Below are 21,315 nucleotides of genomic sequence, written 5' to 3' on the forward strand. Positions count from 1 at the left end.
AAAAGGGATCAGCACAGGTAAAAGAAGAGAGGGGAAAGAAAGGAAGGTACTGAGAAAGTGAGAGTGAATTCAAGCTAGAGAAGGAGGCAGGGAAACATTAAAAGAAGAGGAAGAGACACAAACACACACAGTCACTGAGTCCAAGGGAGAGAGAGAAAACAGAGAACTGTGTAAACACATTCCAGGTATAACACATCAGAACTGAAGTCATGGAGATCTGCAAACAGCCCACACTTGTGTCTCCACGCACTTCATTTTCTGGTTTTCCCTGAGCATTATAATGTTGTTCCCTTCAAACATCTGACAATTTCCCACACCTGGAAAAATCTACGTCCAAGTGAAGTCTTTCAGTCTCATTCACTTCTATTCCCCTGCTCCTCCTCCCTCAAAAGCTGGAGGGGACAGATCACCCCCAGCAACCCTGGCCTCAAACAGTCTTTACCTATATAAATATTGCATAGGAGTGTTGCTGGCATTGCCTCACAGAGGAGGAGATGCAAGCTCAGAGCTCAATATGGCAACAAGCCCATCCTTGAACAATCCCCACCTTTCCCTCCCCCCACCCAAAAAAATCCCCAAGTCCCCAAACAAGTGGTTCAACTTTATTTTAAAATTGTACAAAATGGCCACGGGTGGCTATAAAAAACTTTTGTCTTCAGAAGGTGTGAAAACTCAGGAACAACAAAGCCAGCATCGTTCACAGTGTAGTGGAAAAGCTTCTTTTGAGGCAGAAATCACAATTCGTCTTTCTTTTTTCCAAGTCGCTCATGGTCTCGCTCTCGGAGAGTTCGAACAAAAGAGACAAACCCTGACTCCTGAAAGAAAGGAAGGGGTTGAGGAAAGGGAGGTAGAGAGCAGAGGGATAAGGGGCAGGAAAGGAAAGGGGTCCTTTTCTTATCTGATAAGGGCCACATAAGTCTACTCGTCACTTTTCTGACAGCTTCATCCCTCACCCCACTGACGGAGCAGAGGGAGCTAAAGAAGGTGGCTTTATCATGTTCTGCGGGTCCAAACGAGAGCCCAACAAAGTCAACTGGCTGCGATTTTGCGCTTCCTCAGCTTTGCCCTTTGGAGTTGGTGACAGTTCAGTCCTGAACTCTGAAACCCAATCAGTCACCCGGAAGAGAGAAGCTCTTACACTATGTCCTTATGGTATTTTCTGTTCCACTTGCGAGGAACATGTGTCTTACCCTCCATAACCAGGACATGGGTAATGAATTCTTTTTTCCACTACTAGAGGGTTTCTCCCATGAGTTAAGGGATGGAATCTATGGCTGCAGGAGAGAGTAAAGCTAACTAGCTCACACGAGGACTGACCTAAATACAACCTCCTTCCCTCATGAAGGGCTGAAGGAACAAAGGCTTCATTAGGCACCACCCACCCAGGCTGTTCCACTTTGCTGGTACCATCCTTCTGCTTTCAAAGGGCCCTCTCCACTCACACTTCACACTTTTCCAGGCTGGTATCTGAGAGCTGTCAATGAAGGAAACCATCCCCTTGACGGATTCAATTCAACAAAGATGTATTAAGTACCTACGAGGTGCTGCCTCTGCTCAGTCCCTGCCCTTGGGGAGCTTCCATGAGAAGCAGCGGCAGAGCACGGGGAGAGAGAGAAAGCAGCCTGGGATTCGGGATTTGAGTCCTGTCTCTGACATTTACAGGCTGCACGTTTAAGCAACTCACTCAACTGTTCTGAGCTCCAGTTTCTTCATCTGTAAAGTGGTCATCCTACGTGGAGTGCCTCCATTGCAGGGCTGTTTGGGAAAGGTCATAGAGGAGGCAGTAGCTAACCTGAGCCTTGCTGGAAGATCAGGGTGATGGGAAGCTGAGACCAGCAGGGAGCGCATTCCAAGCATGGCTGAGACTGTGTGGAGGCAGCAGATGGACTCTTGCGTTTGGGGAGTAAGTAATTGTCTAGCTTGGCTGGGACAGAGTATGTGAAGGGAAGTGATCAATGTGAAATAGGGCTAAACGTCAGGCTAAAGACTCTATTTTTATCCCTGAAACACTGAAGGCTTCCCAACAAGCGCGTGCCACGGTCCGAGCTGTGCCTGTGGATGATGACCGGCAGTCGTGAGGAAGAGATGCTGGACTAGTGCATGGATGAAAGCGGGGGGACCAGTCAGCAGGGATGGCGACGCTTGGTACAAGTCAGGAGGGCCTGCTGGGCCTTGGGATCCCATGAATTGGGAGAAGGGGATGAATAAGGCACCTTTAGAAGGAAGTCTGGAGGAGGGGCAGGTTTTAGGGGCAATGTTGTCAGTTCCTTTTTCAACACACAGAGCTTCAGATGCTGATGGGACGTCGGTTTAGAGGTGTTCAGGAGAAAGATGGAAATGAAGGACAGGAGTTCAAGAGAACTGGATGTACAGATATGAGAATCATAAGCAGAGAGATAAACTGGACCCCCATAAACAGATGGAATCACCAACAGCATGTGTAAAGATGTGTAGCAACAAGGCGTATAAGCAAAAGGAACTAAAATTGAGTGGCCACACAGGTAGGAAGAGAATCATGAGAGAGCAGTGTCACAGAGGCTAAGGGAAGGCGGCGGTATCCAGAAGAAGAGGGCATATTTACTGGCAGCGGGGAAAGGGCCCATAGATAAAGAGGGATGAAAATGAGGGAGTGGGAAAAGAGAATTATTGATGGGGCAAGCTCCCAGAAGAGCCCAGAGGGGGCAGGATAAGGCATGAGCTGTGGGGTCAGCCTTGATAAGGAAAAGGATCACTTCTTTCACAGGGACTCCAGCAAAGGATGAGAGGATAGGTAAAAATATAGAAGGGTTTTGATTTGTGGAGTAGGGAAGAGGAAGGAGTTCCTGAGATATGGACTCAATTTTCTGAGTAAAGTAAGATGCAAGATAATCTGCTAATAGAGAGAATAGTGAGAATGTTCTATGGGGCTTGAAGAGAAGAGATGGTTTGGAAGAGCCACTTCCTATATATATTCCTATATATGAAAGAGTCAACTGAGAACGGGGATAACGTACTGAGAAATAATTGCAGTCTAAAAAGGAATTAGAGTAAGAGAAACGTTTCCACTTGACAGGAATGTTTGTAATTGCAGGTAAAATCTTAAAAATCTGGATATACAGATATGAGAATCATAAGTAGAGAGACTGATATGATATGAATTGGTGATGGACCTGCTTGACCCAGTTATGTGACTTCCTCCAGTAGTGTTCAGTCATGGAAAAGGGAGCTGGGGGTGACCAAAAATTGAAAAACGGAAGGCATAAAAATTAGGACCGGAGACAAGAGATTCAAGAGTAGAACATGAGTTGACTCATCAATACTGAAGGGAAGAAAGTGAAGCTAGAACAGCGATGATGGTCTGGGAGAAGAGAGATAGATTGATGGATGGATGGATGGATAGACTGGTGGTCACCATAAGGATGAAGAACAAGTTTAAGAGGAATGAGGCAAAGACAGAAAAGCAAGAGATTATGACCAGAAAGGGAAATATTGGGGTTCAAAATGTTGAAGGCAGCACAGTTATGGATGATGCTGAGAGCTAAGCCATAGCTCTTCCTTGTGGGTAGCTAAAGTGAAATATAGTTCATGGGAGGCTGATGAACTGGGAGACCACAGCATATGAGGGGGTATACCAAACATATTTTTTGGAGGGGGGTAGGCAAGGCAATTGGGGTTAAGTGACTTGCTCAAGGTCACACAGCTACTAAGTGTCAAGTGTCTGAGGCCAGATTTGAAATCAGGTCCTCCTGACTCCAGGGCTGGTGCTCTATTCTCTGCCCCCAAACATATTTCTGAAGTTCTTAATTATGAGGACAGAAATAGAAGTAGTTAGGAAGGCTACATGCTGGGAATGAACTTGTTTAGAGTCCTGGAGGCTGGTAGATTATAGCCGTAAGTATCTAGCAGGATGATGGCATTACAGACAACCACTGTCTCAAAAGGAAAGGAAGAAGGCTATGGAATTAGGGTTACGGCGATGGTCTGGAAATGGTGCTGAAGAGACAGCAGCAGGCAGATCACCCCTCCTTGTGGCCCAGCATGTTGGGGGCGGGGCATAAGACTAGAGAGAGTGACCGAGGATCTTTTGGAGAGAAGAGTTCAGGGTAACAAAAAGGTTCATGAATTTAGCACTGTTTTCTCCAAAAAGGAGACAACATAAGGAAGAATAAAGTTAAGTAAAACTTCTTCAGCCAACTGGACACGGGGAGAAAGAGTCTGATGGGAGTGTCCTGAAGCCTGCGTTTTTATACTGGCAAATCCCAAGAACTGTTGCTCTTAGCACCGCCATGTGCAGAGTTCAGGCTGGGGGTAGATCCACACATTCCAGGAGTGAACAATCACATCTTTTTCAGATTCCGAGGTGACCCTTGCCTTCCAAGGATGCCAACGCGGCTGCTGCTACATCTCAGAAGGGAGACGTTCTTATTAACATTTGATTCTGCAACCCTCAAACTGAAACTCCAAGGGGTATATTTTAGTTCACCAGTTCATTTTTTAAAAATTATATTAGAGTTCAATCAATAAATATTTATTAAGTGCCTACTGTGTGCTAGCCATTGGGGATATAAATGCAAAGAATGGAACAGTCCATATTCAAAAGGAACTTATATTCTAAAGGGAGAGACTATTAGTACATATGTAAAGTTATCTAAGCATAAACAGAAAGTAAAAAAATACAGATACAATGTTGAATGCAAGGTTGTTTGGAAGGGAATGAATGCACCAGGAACTGGAAGAGAGAGGGAGGGTTTCTAGGAAGGCTTGCTGCAGATATGTCCTGTAGGAAAAGAATCACTCTAGGAGGTAAAGGTGAAGAGCGGGTAACAGCCCAGGCACTTGGAAGGGACAGTACTGAGGGACAGAGAGGGGAGATGGAACGTCACGGGTGGGAAATAGAGAGAGGTCACTTTGGCTGAGTCACAGTGTGAGAAAGGGAAGATAGAGTCTTCCATACTTAAATTAAAGATAGAAAATTAATATCTATCTATATTTATATCTATATCACCCAGGCCAGGATTAAGGAACACTTTGTTGTAACCAACTTAGCTAGCAATCCATGCAGAGACTACGAATGGAGTAGCCAGGTACCTGAATCTGAGACGAGATATTATTTTCATGTGCCTTTGTTAAAGTACAATCTGTTTCCTTCACAATGGAACTCTCTCAGGTAATCTGGGATATATAGTTGCCATACCTATGCCTTCCTCAACTCTCTTCAACAAATCTGACAAATCCCTATACCTTCCAACACTCATTATGGTCATTTCCTGAGTCAGGAATGAGGCTGGTTGTGGTTGAAAGCTTTCCTCAACAAGAAACCATGGAACTGGGCTGAGTATGGAGTTAAGGTGGAGAAGGAAAGCAAGAGAGATCAAGGAATGGAGCAGGCAGTGCTGGACTGAATGGTCCTGGGTCTGAAACCCAGAAGGAGCCAGAAGAGAGAAAGGGAGCCAGAACTGAGACTCAGAAGCAGCACCAAGGGGAGAACTTAGTCTAGGCTAAGTGGTGATTTCCACATACTCACCGTCCGATCTCCATTATATTTTTCGATCATTTTCCCATAGTTGTAGTAGTTGAAGGTGGGGTAGCCATCAACCCCTTCCTGCTTACACAGATCCCGGTTCTTATCTTTGGCACAGTCAACTGCAGCACAGGCAATCTACCAGGAAAAGGAAATGCTGTATGAGAGAACAGGGTACGTCTGCACTCACAGTCCGTAGGACAACATCTCAGATGACACTTTATGCTGGTCTGTATACAGGTTCTTGATGTCACCATCAGGGCACCTGCTCCAAGTCAGGCATTTTTAGCCTGGTGCCTGGGAATATCTTTTTAGGAAAATACTTTGATAACCATATTTTAATACAATTGGCCTCCTTTACAATCCTATGTACTTTATTCATTTAAAAACATTATTCTGAGAAAGGGTCCCTAAACTTTATCAGTCTACCAGAGGTGTGTGACACAAAAGAAGGCTAAGAACCCCCGGGTTAAGCTGGTTTTTAACAGCAGTGGGCAGTGGGTTACTTTTTGCTTGGCTCTGAAAAGTCACACATTTGAAGCCAGCTAGTTTGGATTAAGATGCTGAGACGGTGCAGAAGGAACAACGGTAGTAGTAATCATTTAGAACAGAGCAGAGGCACAGCTTGATTCTAGGTCCACAGGCTCCCGTGAACCTAATTTTGACATGTGAAAATTTAGACTCCTCTATTGACGAGCACACCTCCAAAGAACTCAGGGAAAGAGACCAATTCTCTCTGAGCTTAGCCCACTGTAGTTTGCCATAAAAGTCGTAATCATCTTTATAAGCAGTGAGGCCTGTGGAGGAACACAGGACCAGGGATTCAAAATAGTTAGATGGGTCTAGGAGAGCAGGCAGTAGGCTCAGAATAATGGGGTTATCTCTATGAATTTTTCTCCTATCCTTTCTCCTTGCCTCCACTGAGAATTTTCCATAAGGTTCTGTGTCTGGGGGATCAGGAAAACACCCAAGTGTTTTATATGTATCTGAAGAGAAGGCTTGCAGACTAGAGACAGGGAGAGTTCAGGTTACAGTGTGCTTGGGAGGGGAGAAGACAGTATGGAGGAATGAGAGGAGTTATAGTACATACCTCTCAAGGGGCTGGCAAATGTTTCTAAAGCTCAAGGGTTTTTCCGGGTATTTTTGTGAGGCTGTCACAGGCTCAAAGAGTCATTAGGCAAGGTAGGAACCTGAGGGAGGTCATCATATCTTCTCTAAACAGGATAACCCTCCCCCTAGTTCAGATGGGAGTCTCCCATATTCCAAAAGCTCTCTTAAAAGTCAAGGGATCTCACAGTTTTCCAAGTTCCTTTGTTTGCCCACTTGCCCTTTATTCTCTCTCTGCAGGTTCCCTTTTTTCTTTCAAGGGTCTCCTACAAGTTGGGAAGTTTCCCCTTATATTATCCTTATAGAATCAGATAGTAAAAGGATTTTTTTTTTCAAATAAAAATCACTGACCCCCAAGGAAGAAAAAAAAAGGTCACATACAAATAAAAAGCAACTTTAATGAGGTAGATTTTTATTATTTTTAAAGAGGTAAATGAAAAAGGTTTAGCTTAACTTACTTGCTTTTAAAATTAAGAACAGGTAGCACACAACATTATTAAAAAGAACTAAAAATTATTTTTGTAGTGCCACATTACAGTCAATTAAAGAGGAAACTGGGAAAAGAGGCAGAGAGAAGGAAAAGGAAAGAGAGGAAGGAAGACAGTGAGTTGTAAGCAGAGCGTTCGCTTACTTTGTGGGGCTTTAGACTTTCACATTAGTTGCTAAGTAAGGTTCAGAGCTTTTGAACTGTTCCTTATTTCTAAATCTGCCAACACTTCCCTCTGACCAGAAAAATCATTCCAATCCTATTAATCAATGTTTCCTGAAGGCTTACTAAGTGTCTAGGACCAGGGAGAAACATTATTTTCTGGGTGGTGGCAGCTGTGGCCAAAGCACTGTCAGTTCAGAGGGTACCAGATAAGAGATGAATTATAGACCTCAGGCCAGAAGTTCATTACTGGAGCAGCTAAGTGGCGCAGTGGGTAGAGCACCAGGCCTGGAGTCAGGAAGACCTGAGATCAAATATGGCCTCAGACACTTACTAACTGTGTGACCTTGGGCAAGTCACTTAACCAGTGCTATTCTCAGTTTCCTCATTTGTAAAATGGGGATAAAAATAGTATCTTCCTTCGAGGGTTGCTGTGAAGATGAAATGAGGCAATAATTGTGAAGTGCTTTGTATAGTGCCTGACACATAGTGCTACATAAATGTTAGCTGTTATTTGCTATTATCATCCCATTCTCCAATTAATATAGAGAGTGGTAATTCTTGAGACAATCTGAACTCTAAAGCATTTCTGAATTATGCAAATAAGGGAGGAAAATGGTAGTCTGTGAGCCCCATATAAAACAATGCAGCCATCCCCATGGTGCTGATTCTAGGAGAGGGTCTTGCCAGCTTTACTGTGACCACCTAACAGGAGGCTGAAGCACGGTCCTCCCTAGGAGCCTGGGGACACTGGGACAATGAGACTGTTCCTTTAGCACAGCTTTCAAGTATCTGATAAGTATCTCTAGACCTAATAGCTCCTGGTTGTTCTTCTCTATATTCATGTTTAAATTATGAATTTAATTTGTACTCCTGTTTGAAGTATGAGGCACAATTTTATAAATCTATTAAATTAAAAAAAATCTATTCTGAATTTCAAAACAAGGTGGCAGTCACACAACCAAGAGCAGTTTGTGGCTGCAAATGCTAGCCCACATCCCCCGCTTCTAAGAGAGACAAGCTGTCGGCCTCCTCAAATTTCAACAGCTCATGAAATTTTACTTCATTCAGGAAACCTCAGACTCGCTGGAAATAAGGCAGCAAACTTGTCTCCTTCCACCAAACAAACACAAAATTCTCATGACACCTCCTCCTAATCTGTCCTTAGTGACCCACAGTACAGAAGGTACAGATTTTAACTTCTTTCTTCATGTTTGACCCATCCAGACAGCACACCTGCCTGTTGTTTACATCTCCGTCCACATGGTGAGTGCTGATCATAGAATCAGAGGCTCCTAGCATTGGAAAGGCTGACAGAGATCATTTAGTCTAAGAACCTTTGCTCTGAGTCCCTTTAGGGGCACTGGGAGGAAAGCAGAGGCAACGGCATCCCCACTCCACTGCAACCCACTGCTGTGACTGTGTGGAGTGACCCCCCAAATCTTTGTCTCCTTCACTGCCCCCTCCAGAAAGCTATCCACTCTAAGGGCCTTAAATTCCTTCTACTCTTGCATTTATCATCGGCCGAGGCCACTGAATAAGCCAAGTTAACTCTCAAGGGTGGGAGTGCCCCCGCTAAAATATGTACTGCCACATGCAGCTTTATTGATTCAGTAAAATAAATCTCTGCAGGAGCTAATATTGACTTTGGCTATGAAAATGGAAGTGAATAACCAGCTGCATATTGATTGGGGGAAGGAGTGGGGACAGGCTTCTGGAGACAAAAATAAAATTCAGGCTGAAAGACACAGAGAAAAGCACATTGAACAAGAACTCTGGAAACCTGGGTACTGTTCCAGCTTGGCCACTAACATTGTGACCTTGGTCAAATCCCAGTCTCTTCGGGTTTGTTCTTCCACTCCAAAAGGAGAGGGTTGAATTAGCTGGTCTCTAGGGCCCCTTCTAGCATTATCTATTAATACAGGAAATCTGCTTCAAAGTAAACTGAGGAAGGGTCTGTTAACTTCTATATCACAAATTAAAAAAAAAAAACATTCCCAGATTGTCTCCCAACTCTTCCTCATTCTAAGCCAGAAGGGTAGATGATATAGACAGAGCACCTGTCAGAGAAGACAATGATCTTCACTTCTCTCAGGAAGCCTGTCTCACCTTATGTTGATAACATGGGCATCTGGTTATCTTCTCCTAGTTGTGTTAAGTCCATGGCCTCAAGCCAACTCTGTTTCCTTGCCCCTAGACTGGCTAGCACTCTTTCTGGCATCTGTTCTACATCAATGTTACCTGATCTAAAGAGAAATCCACATTTCTTCCCATTACCTTCAGGTTGGGGGCGGCTAGGTGGCACAGTGGACACAGAGCCAAGCCTGGAGTCAGGAAGACCTGAGTTCAAATTTGGCCTCGGACACTTACCAGCTGTGTGACCCTGGGCAAGTCACTTAACCCTCTTTGCCTCAGTTTCCTCATCTGTAAAATGAGCTAGAGAAGGAAACGGCAAACCACTCTAGTATCTTTACCAAAAAAAACAAACCCTAAATGGGGTCATGAAGAGTTGTGCATGACTGAACAACACCTTCAAGATTATGGTTTATGACAAAATCAAGATGTATTTATTGTTCCATTTCTTTCCCTGGCTGAATTGTTCTTTCTCTTTTGATTTGTAGGAGATGAAAAGTATGTATAGGAGAACCATAATTCCAAGAAGGTCTTTCCCCCCACCCCCACCCCCCTGTTATCTGATAGACTGGAAAAGGCATAGTCCAAATGAGTCATCTTGGGAACCCAGCTCTGTGTTCCAACAAAAATCCAAGGCTTACACTACAAATAACTTATTAGTCTGGGTCCCAAAGGAGGTTGAAAAGACCCATGCTGAGAGATGATGGTAATGCTACTCTGTCCCATCTCAGACTAGAACCAAATTTCAACTGAAAGCCCCTGACTCCCCTGTCCCTATAATTAATAGCTGTGGCCCCAGGGCTGTCTACATCTAGCAGGGAACATAAAATATGATAGATAAGAATTCATCCCTCAACAGTTTTCTAATTTTACTTGCTAAGGCTACTCCTGCTGATTCTCTGATCCCCTGGACTTCAGACCCTACTGTTTACCTGACCCTACAATATCTGTCAGCTCTTCCTTTGGTTAACCTCCCTGGAATTGGCATTCATTAGGGTGCTCCCATGTAAACCAATTCCTGGCCATCCTTACCTGGTTTCTGTCCCAGACAACAGACTGACAGGCTTTGGCCTGAATTAGCAAGCACAAAGTATATATGTGCCTTCTCTGGCACTCTCATGTTAAAAATGATCTTAGGAGGCATTTTCCCATTGAAACAATTTTTATATATGGTGTTTACCTTTCCAAGTTAACTCACAAATGACTATTCTATAACAATGCAGCAGAACTGTAGCAGCTGTTTACCATATTTAAAAAATGTTTTTCATTGTAAATGTGTAGACAATTTCAGCAACATGAAGTGTTAAATTAGCTTTTGTGGATTATCTGGAGAAGCTAACTACAAATGAACTTTTTTTAAAAAGACAAATGAACTTTCAAAATACAACCCATTTTCAAGATGGGCACAGCCTGGTAAATGGCTTGCAAATTTTTGCCATGGCTGTGGTGTTTTTTTCCTTTGGTCATTAAGACTTCTGGCTAATAATGTACCAGACCAGTACAGAAAAGCCATGTGATAAACTGGAGCAGTAGTAATTATGTGTTTGTTTCATCAACATAGAAATATACAGGGGAAATGTTTCACTTTTGTTTTCATTGTGAGTTTGCATACACATTTGTTTTGCTCAGTATACACAGCTGCCCGAACTCAGGGCCACTTGGGTGGTATGGGGGTCCCCAAAGAGCAATTTAGCTGTTTTGGGGAGCAGTTTCTTCAGAGGCATGCCACATTTTGCCACACCACCAATTTTTGATTTCTTAACATACAAAACAGAAATCAGACCTGAATCAGGTACATGCTACTGTGCTCAGCCTCCCTCTCCCTCCTCTCCATATATTCTAATCTGAAGTTTTAACTTGTTAATTTTATGCTTCATTAGGCTGTGGCTGCAGGTGCCTCTGGCTTAAGCATGATGTGGCTTCATTGATCATAGCCCTTTTCCTCTTCTCTCCTAGTTCCTCTCACTGTCTTTGCATTGTAAACTTGGTCCTTCCTGAGAGAACCCTAGAGTGAAGCAGCTAGTGATAAAAATGCCAGGAGTGCCAAGGAAGCCAGCTCTCTCTACAGAGATGTGCCAGGCATGGGGCAGGCTCCCCTAGAGAAAAAGACAAGCATAGGTAGGAGAGCAGAGTTTAAACGTAGAGACAAAACAAACAGGGACATCTTTACCTTGCGGTCCTCTTTGAAGAGTTCGGCAGTGGCAGTGAAGTTCGGGATTGTATTTTTACAGTGTGGACACCCTGCACAGGAGAGGAGAAGAGATGACAGAGTCAGGGGAAAACCAAGTGAGATGAGAAGTGGTTGGTATAGACCCTCCCTAATGGAAGATCACATCTAGTAGGAGAGTTTGGAAACCAGATGAGCTTCCTGAACCCTCATTGGCCTAGGAAAGATGTGCCTTAAGTTAGGGGGCAGCCCAAGACACACATATTTGGATATGGCTGACGTGGGAATTGGCTTTGCTGGACAGTGTATCTGTTACAAGTGCTTTGTTTTTCTTTTCAATGGGAGAGGGGAGGAAGAGAAAATAGATGTTTGTTAATTGAAAAAAAGTAAGTTAAATTTAAAATAAAGAAAGTTATGCCTTTCCTTGGATCGTCTGTCAGTCCCTCTTTGAGCCTCCAGTGGCTCCAACGTTGAGAAGTCACTACATTCCCGTTTATAAGGGTTAACTCAGAATTTGTGTGAATTCCTTTCCTGGCATCCCAAAGCACAGGGGAAGAGGACAGGGCCTCCTTGCCTGGGGGCCTTTTATCTCCATCTAGACCTCAGACAACCATAGCCAGGAAGTTAGGAGGATATCTGCCCTAAAAGATTCTTGCTTTATCTTCCTCTTAAAGCAGAGATCTTCATAGCTGCAGGCTGCGATTAGGCACTGCTCTTTTCACCGGGAAGGACATATGCGCATTCAAGATCTTCCAAACAAGATGCAAATCCTCCTTTTGCAAAGGGGTTGGTGAGGCAACAGGCCATACTCTCAATCCACAAATGACTAGTGCCACCCAACTGGGAATGGGAACATCAGCTCTCAACCACTGCTCCTTCTGCTTCTGTTGTGGAACATTTTATATCATTTTATATCATTTTTAATTTCAATCAGATCCAGAGCCTGAATTAATGAGTAACTGGAAGAAGATCCAGGACCTGGGCTTCTTTGTTCCCTAAAGTTTGCTCAGGAAATACCCTTACCTCTGTCAACGAGGCCAGATCATACTGACCCTAAGGACACTCCTTTCCCTTGTTATCCATTAAGGGATGAGACCCTAATCCCGAGCAGACCACCTCACCTAATATTCTACGGGTATACACTTTAACTGACCTTTGTCAACACTCCTGCCTTTACAAACCCATTCTATTAAGGAAAATCCTCTTCTTGTATCATGGTTAAACATACATGGGGGTCATAAAAGTGAGGTAACACAGGCTTGCTGGGTCTACTAAAATAACGTATATAAGTTTTCTCATTCCTTTGTTCAGACAGCCAGCGCTTATGCTCTGACTCCTCGTACGTACAAGTAAGCTAGCTCAGCTATGCTTTAAGGGAAAATAATAAACAACATGGATTTTTCTATCACCTAGCTTGTTTGCCTCCTTCAACCAAACTTTCAGTTTTAACACTGTTTATCATCCCTTTACAGTGATGGTGCTGAAATTCATCCTCCTTTCAACCACAACTTTGTGATAAAACAGTCCTAGAAAGATATTCACCAAACGTATCTAGCCAACCTCTACCTCTCAGGTGATGGAGTTTGGTTCTGATAGCCCCCGGGGGAATAGATGTAGGCCACACTGGTAGACAGACTGTTCACCAGCCTTTGGAAGGACATGATTTCAGATGTTCTAGGTGTTCTCTCTCACTACCCTTTCCCCCATGGCTGTCCTAGCAGGAAGTCTATTTCTTCCTGTGAGGTTGGCAGATAAGAAGTAGGATGGACGGGAGGCAACCAAAGCAATCTAAAATACCAGCATGTAGATCCAACTAACTGTACCTATCCTTCTCCAGAAAGGAATTTTGTAATTTTGTTTCTATTTGGTGTCTTTCATGGCTGGGAGAGCTAAATCCAAATAAGCATCCTTCCCGCATCCTCCTAAGTATTTGTCTTTACCTTCAGACTATAAAGTTTGTCATGGGGAGTGGGAATGATTACATTTTGTGCCATTTCATTCTCCACTGCCCATCTAAGTCTTCCTGTTTCATGATGGGTATTTGATAAAAACAAGCTGATGAGGCCCTCAGAAGAAATGTTAGACTTCTTCAGTGTCCAGACAGACTTCTCCGAAATCTATCTTTGTTACCTTTAACTGATGAAAACAAGTTATTTCTTTCAAATGGTTTCCCTGATACTGTTAAGGAGAGCTGAGAAATGATTTCTCTGATAACAAGAACATACCTGAATAAAAATCTACAAATGGGAAAGGCCACTTGCAATGCACCCATGTTTGGAACTAGTTTCAAGTTTCTCTTCCCTAGGAGTAAGTGCTGAACTAATTCCCTGTAGCTCTGGGATAAAGAATGAAAATGGCACTCTAATTTTAGGGGATTCCTCTTTCATTTTCTCTTTATTTACGGGAGGAAAAAAATAATATTTTAAAGTGTTTTGTACCAAATTAAAAATCTAATACAACTTCAAAGCTGAATTCTGTGCTTAAGCCAACCTGGAAACAGGAGAGACGCCTCATTTCCGTGGCTTGGTGGAGGTCATATCCTGCCCAGAAATAGTAAGATGGATGGGATGACCTCTTAAGGTCTGCCATAGTCTAGGGATTTTGTATTTTCCCCAAATGTCTGAAGTAAGAGAGGGAAGGATGCTGCAGCTGGATGTGGGACTTTTATTTATTGGGTGGGTGAATAATCTTTAAAATGTTGGTTCTTTGAGGCGGAGCCAAGATGGTGGCTGGAAAACAGGGACTTGCTTAAACTCTCCCTCAAATCCCTCCAAACACCTATAAAAAGTGGCTCTAAACAAATTCTAGATCTACAGATCCCTTGAAATAACAGAGGGAAACTAGTCTCCAGCCCAAGACGGCCTGGATGGTGGCTGGGAAGGGTCTATTGCACCATGCTGGGAGTGAAGTGCAGCCCAGCTTTGGCCATGCCAGGAAAGACCAGACTGGGAGTTGGGCAGAGCAGCCCTAAGGGCCCTGAATCACTGAGCTGTAGCAGTTACCAGAGTTCTTAACCCAAAAATGCCAAAGACCATGGAGCAGGTCAGTGGGAAAACTGCTGGATCTGAGTGAGAAAAATGTGCAGTCTGGCCTCAGCCTGGGTGGCAGAGGTGGTGGGGCAGCAGCAGCAGGAAGCTCAGGCTTCCAGAGCTCTGCAGTTGGCTGCTTCTGGCCCCTGGCCCACACAGCAGGAGGAAACAAGCGGCTCATCAGAGCGTGAGTGCAAGGATTGCTTTGCTGGCACACAGAGGCAGGATTCTCTTGTCCTGTTGGCAGTTCGTGGGGGAGGAGGAGCACTGGTGTGGCAGAGCTTGCAGTGACTGTGGAGCAGAAGTAGCTCTGAAAACAGCAGTGCAAGTCCCCCTAAGGCTTGGGACAAAGCACTCTGCACGTTAAAGGCAGTCATACCCTGACAAAAAGCTTAAGGGTCAAGTAGTTGGCTGGAAACATGAGCAGGTAGCATAAAAGGACTCAGACTCAGACTATAGAATCTTTTTTTTTGGTGACAAAGAAGATCAAAACATACAGCCAGAAGAAATCAACAAAGTCAAAGAGCCTACATCAAAAGCCTCCAAGAAAAATATGAATTGGTCTCAGGCCATGGAAGAGCTCAAAAAGGATTTGGAAAAGCAAGTAAGAGAAGTAGAGGAAAAATGGGGAACAGAAATGAGAGTGATGCAAGAAAATCATGAAAAACAAGTCAATGACTTGCTAAAGGAGACCCAAAAAATACTGAAGAAAATAACACCTTAAAAATAGACTAACCCAAATGGCAAAAGAACTCCAAAAAGCCAATGAGGAGAAGAATGCCTTGAAAGGCAGAATTAGCCAAATGAAAAAGGAGGTCCAACAGACCACGGAAGAAAATACTACCTTAAAAATTAGAATGGAGCAAGTGGAAGCTAGTGACTTTATGAGAAATCAAGAAATTATAAAGCAGAACCAAAAGAATGAAAAAATGGAAGACAATGTAAATTATCTCACTGGAAAAACCACTGACTTGGAGAATAGATCCAGGAGAGATAATTTCAAAATTACTGAACTACCTGAAAGCCATGATCAAAAAAAGAACCTAGACATCATCTTTCAAGAAATTATCAAGGAAAATTGCTCTGATATTCTAGAGGCAGAGGATAAAATAGAAATTGAAAGAATCCACCAATTCCTCTTGAAAAAGATTCCAAAAAGGAAACTCCTAGGAATATTATAGCCAAATTCCAGATTTCCCAGGTCAAGGAGAAAATACTGCAAGCAGCCAGAAACAATTTGAGTATTGTGGAAACATAATCAGGATAACACAAGATCTAGCAGCTTCTACATTAAGGGATCCAAGGGCTTAGAATATGATATTCCGGAGGTCAATGGAGCTAGGATTCAAACCAAGAATCACCTACCCAGCAAAACTGAGTATAACACTCCAGGGTAAAATATGGATTTTCAATAAAATAGAGAACTTTCAAGCATTCTTGAGGAAAAGACCAGAGCTGAATAGAAAATCTGACTTTCAAATACAAGAATCAAGAGAAGCATGAAAAGGTAAACAGGAAAGAGAAATCATAAGGGACTTACTAAAGTTGAACCATTTTGTTTACATTCCTACATGGAATGATGATATTTGTAACTCATGAAACCTTTCTCAGTATTAGGGTAGTTGAAGGAAATATATATATGTGTATATATAGACAGAGGGGCACAGAATGAGTTGAATATGAAGGGATGATATCTAAAAAAATAAAATTAAGGGGTGAGAGAGGAATATATTGGGAGAAGGAGAAAGGAAGAGATAGAATGGGGTAAATTATCTCACATAAAAGTGGCAAGAAAAAGCAGTTCTACTGGAAGAGAAGAGGGGGCAGGTGAAAGGGAATAAGTGAATCTTGCTCTCATCGGATTTGACTTAAGGATGGAATAACATGCACACTCAACTGGGTATCTTACCCCACAGAAAGTAGGAGGGAAGGGGATAAGAGAGAGGCGATGATAGAAGGGAGGGCAGATAGGGGAAGGAGGTAGGTAATCAGAAGCAAAAACTTTTGAAAAGGGACAGGGTCAAGGGAGAAAATCAAATAAAGGGGAACAGGATAGGATGGAGGGAAATATAGTTAGTCTTTCACAACATGAGTATTATGGAAGTGTTTTGCATAATGATACATGTGTGGCCTATGTTGAATTGCTTGCCTTCTCAAGGAGGGTGGGTGGGGAGGGAAGAAGGGAGAGAATCTGGAACTCAAAGTTCTAAAAACAAATGCTCAAAAAAAGTCGTTTTTACATGCAACTGGGAAATAAGATATACAGACAATGGGGTATAGAAATCTATCTTGCCCTACAAAAAAGTAAGGGGAAAGGGGATAAGGAGGGGGAGTGGGGTGACAGAAGGGAGGGCTGGCTGGGGAATGGGGCAATCAGAATACATGCCATCCTGGAGTGGGGGGGAGGGTAGAAATGGGGAGAAAATCTGTAACTCAAAATCTTGTGGAAATAAATGTTGAAAGCTAAATATATTAAATAAAAATATTAAAAATGTTGGTTCTTATAGTGGAACAATAATTCTAATAAAACATCAACAATCTGACCAGAGTAGAAGAATGGGCTGGATCAGTGAAAATCTAGAATTAAAGAGCATTTTTAAAAAAGATTTAATGACAAAACCACCTTCATATAGCTCTTGAAGGTTTGCAAAGTGTTTTTTTTTATAACAACCCAATGAAATAGGGAGTGACAACACTATCATACTGCTTATTGGTGGGTGCTTCCTATGGTTCACTATAGCCAGAAAGCCCCAAGCTTGGTTCATTTTGCTCCCCAGCTCTCTTTTTGGTAGCCACTTTACATCTGCTCTTAGCCCTGCTCCCCACTCTGCCTTCTAGTTATGGAATCATAATCAAATGAATATTCCCATTACTACAGGAAAGAATGTATTAACCTATTTCCCTGTGGCTATATTTACCATTACTGTAACTTTCCAAACTACAGTCATCCCCATCCCCCAGCTCAGTCTGCTATCGCTCACCTATATGTATAGTCTCCCCTCATTATGATACAAGGTACTTGAGGGCAAGAACTGTCTTTGTTTATATATTTACGTCTCCAGCATTTAGGCCAGCATCTGTAACGTAAGTGATTAACAAATGTTTTTTCATTTGTTCATTTTACAGAAGAGAAACCAGGCCCCGAAAGGGAAAGCAATTTGTCCATGGCCACACATCTAGCAAGTGTTGGAACTAGGATTTGAATTTAGGTTGTCTCACTCCAAGGTAAATTCTTTTTCTACTACATCATGCTTTAAGAACATAAAATATTATAAAGAGTTAACAAAACATTGCCAAATAGATATCCTTACAGAACTCCTGCAGTTGGCAGATAAAATGTGTATTTGGTGTAAAACTGTGCTAATAAGTCGGGCTTGAAAAAATTGTTCCTTTAAGTAGGGTGAGCATTCCTCTTATAATTTTGCTTATATTCTTAACTGCTTATTAAAATCTTTACTCACAGAGATTTCAAAGATAAACTTCAATTCAGACCATGGGGCCCAGGTCAATAATCTTTTATTGTCTCTTCCCTTTGATATTACAGAGAAATAGAAAGGAAGGAAGGAAGAAAGAAAGAGAAAGAATGAGGAGAGAAGGAAGAAATTAGAAGGGAGGGGAGAGTGAGGAAGGAAGGAGAGAAAGAGTAATGAGAAAAAAAGAAAAAAAAGAAAAGAAATTAATAGAGGCTGGGGGGGGGAAGGAAGGAAGAAGAGAGAAAAAGAAAAAGAAGGGAGAAAAAGAAAGAAAATAAATGATTACACTGCAAAATCAAATGAATATTCATGCATAGATGGTGTAGAACCATTGAATGATTGGAAAATTTCAACTCTGGGTTGTGGGGGATCAAAATAAAGCAATAAAAGAGATGACAGGCTTGAGGGAGGGGGCATATTCCTTGGGTACAAGCTGGGTTGTGGCATTATCTGACCTAAACAGATTGAACTTCAGGCTAATTTTTGGTGGGAGATTAGAAGTGTAGTAGGTGCTCTTTAGCCCTAGATTATCTGGGAATTTTGGCCAATCAGTAGAAGAAAGTTTGGGTGATTTGTGGGAGCTGGAGACTCAGTCCTAGGACAGATGGGTTGAGGACTCTCTCAATGAACAGAAAGAGTATCCTGTCTCATCTCAGCTATTCTTTTAAGCACATATCAAACTTCTTTCCTCGCACAGTCTTCCAGCCAGAAATGTACTTTCTTTCCTAAGACTTCTTCTGGCACTGTTACTGCTCCTTTCTTACGCATCTGCCTTATTCTTCTTTTGCATCATCATTATTTTGTGTATTTTTTTCTTCTCCTTACATCAGTTTAAGCTCCTTGTGGCTCCTTTGATACTTAGTTGGACTATGCAAGATGGGTACTTGATAAATTCTCTTTGAATCTGAATTTGTTGATAATTTTTTTTTTGAGAAGAAAAGTTTGGTTTGTATTTTTTAAAAGATTTCCTGTTGACAGTGAGTAGTGATATCAGCTGAAAGCCTGATAATTCAGGGCCTGCACCTTATCTGGATCCTAGGGGACCTCAGCTCTCCAATATAGCAGTCATGATATCTTGTCTAAAATATGCTAATAAATCAGAGGTCACAAGCTACCCTTTTATATGAGAAAGATGGGAAGACACTCTTAAAAGAAATAAAGAATGGCTTGAACAACTAGAGAGATTTTCAGTACTCATGGCTAGGCCTCACCAATATAATAAAAAGGATAATGTCACCTAAATTTATGTATAGATTTAATGCTATACCAAACAAACTATCGAGGGAATACTTTATAAAGGCAGATAGAAATAATAACAAAATTTACTTGGAGGAATATAAAAAAATCTAGAATCTTGAGGGAAATAATGAAAAAATAGGAATGAAGAGGGAATAGAATTTTTATACCTCAAATTACACTATAAAGTGTTAATCATAAAAACTATTTGATAATGGTTAAAAAAAAGAAAAGCAAATCGGTAGAACAGACTAGGTAAGGATGAATCAGACTCTACTGAATCCAGTACTGGAGAAACCCAAGAACATAAATCACTTGGGGAGGAATTCTGCTGGTCAAGAAATGCTGAGAAGACTGGAAAGCAGCATGGCACAAATTAGGTTTAGAACATCTTACATGATATGTCATAACACTTGCAAAAAGACTACAATGTTTAAAAAAATGAGAAGAGAACCAGGCATGGCTTAGGGAAAGAATCTTTTTTTTTTAAATATATCTTTTGTCTTTATATCATCTATATTTCTCCCTGTATCCCCCACCCCCCCCCATCACTCCGAGAGAGCCATCCAAGGCAACAAAAAAATTAAAAAAAAAAAGAAGCGTAAAACTGATCAATATATCGAAAAAAATCTGAAAATATATGCTATATTCCACATCTGTGGACTTCCCACCTCTGCAAAAGAGACAGGGGAGGTGCCTTCTTATATCTCTTCTTTGGGACCATGGTTGTTTTGTTTTAATTTTGCAAAGTTCAGTTTCAATTGTTTTGTGTTTGTTGTTCTTTACATCTACATTGTTGTAGTCAATGTGTATATTGTTTTCTTGGTTCTACTTGTTTCATTCTAAATTAGTTTACGTAAATCGTCTCATGGTTTTCTGTATTCATCATATTGCCATTTCTTACAGCACAGTACTATTCCATTACATGTTAACACATGTTTAACCATTTCCCAATAATGGGCACCTACTTCATTTCCAGTTTTTTGCTACCACAAAAAGTCATCCTAGAAATACTTTGTGAATATGCTTTGGGGCATATGCCTAGTAGTGGAGTCTCTGGATCAAGGGGTATAGATATTTTATTCACTTTATTGGCATAATTCCATATGGCTTACTGAAATGGGAGCACTAACTCACAGTTGCAACTACTACAACATTGACTATTCCGATCTTTTTCATTGTTATCAATTTGCTGGGCATGAGATGAAACTTCAGGGTTGTCGTGATTTGCATTTTTCTTATTATTAGTGATCTGGAGTATTCTTTCATAGTGTTATTAATTTATAATTCTCTTGGGAATTGTTAGTTCATATCCTTTTACCACTTATCCACTGGGGAATGGCTTTTGATTTTTTTTTTTAATCTATCTCTATCTATCCTGTGCATTTTAAAAATGCACAGGAGAAAACAGAAAGTGAATGAAGGGCACAAACAAAGAGCTATATTGTTACTACTCTTAAAAGGAAGAAAAAAAGAATTCCTACTCTTGCCCATAGTCATGAACAGTGTATGAATCACTTCTCTTATGATTTTTTTATGGTGTGATTAAGGGGAGAATTCTTAATGAAAACTGGAGGCAAAGGTGATTACAAAAGGCAAAAGAAATAATTTAGATTACATGAAATTGAATAGGTTTTGCACTACAAAAGCAGTATGACTAGGAAAAGGAGAGAAGTGGCCATCCAGGAAAAAACTTTTGCACCAATTATCTCTGAGAAGGGTTTGACATCTAAGATACATGGGGAATTAATGCAAATATATGACACCCAAAACTATTCCTCACTGGTCAAAGTGCAATTACTTGCACTGTAAGAATATGAACAAAGAGCTCAAAAGAGTTGCAAACAGTCAACAACTATATGAAAATATAGTCTAAATCACTAATGATAAACTTTGAGGCTTTTACCTTTACTCCCAGAATGCTGGCAAGTATGATAAAAAAATGTGAATAGTCAATGATGGAGTGGCTATGAAAAGACAGGCCTACTAATGCACTATTAGAAGAGCTGTGGATTGGTTCA

At 41.7% G+C, this 21,315-nt stretch overlaps 1 protein-coding gene across 1 annotated transcript in view; it reads right to left on the minus strand.

Annotated features, from left to right (window-relative positions):
• Positions 1-582: 582 nt before the first annotated feature.
• Positions 583-21,315, minus strand: part of PDIA5 (protein disulfide isomerase family A member 5) — a 183,252-nt gene continuing 162,519 nt past the window's right edge. The window contains exons 15-17 of the mRNA XM_036746296.1: positions 11,560-11,630; positions 5,504-5,638; positions 583-815 (exon numbers count right to left, since the gene is read on the minus strand). Of these exons, the coding sequence (XP_036602191.1) occupies positions 735-815; positions 5,504-5,638; positions 11,560-11,630 (287 nt within the window). The 3' untranslated portion in view covers positions 583-734. The remainder of the gene's footprint in view (positions 816-5,503; positions 5,639-11,559; positions 11,631-21,315) is intronic.

This window comes from Trichosurus vulpecula, chromosome 2 (genome assembly GCF_011100635.1).
Source record: "Trichosurus vulpecula isolate mTriVul1 chromosome 2, mTriVul1.pri, whole genome shotgun sequence".
Taxonomy (NCBI): Eukaryota; Metazoa; Chordata; class Mammalia; order Diprotodontia; family Phalangeridae; genus Trichosurus; species Trichosurus vulpecula.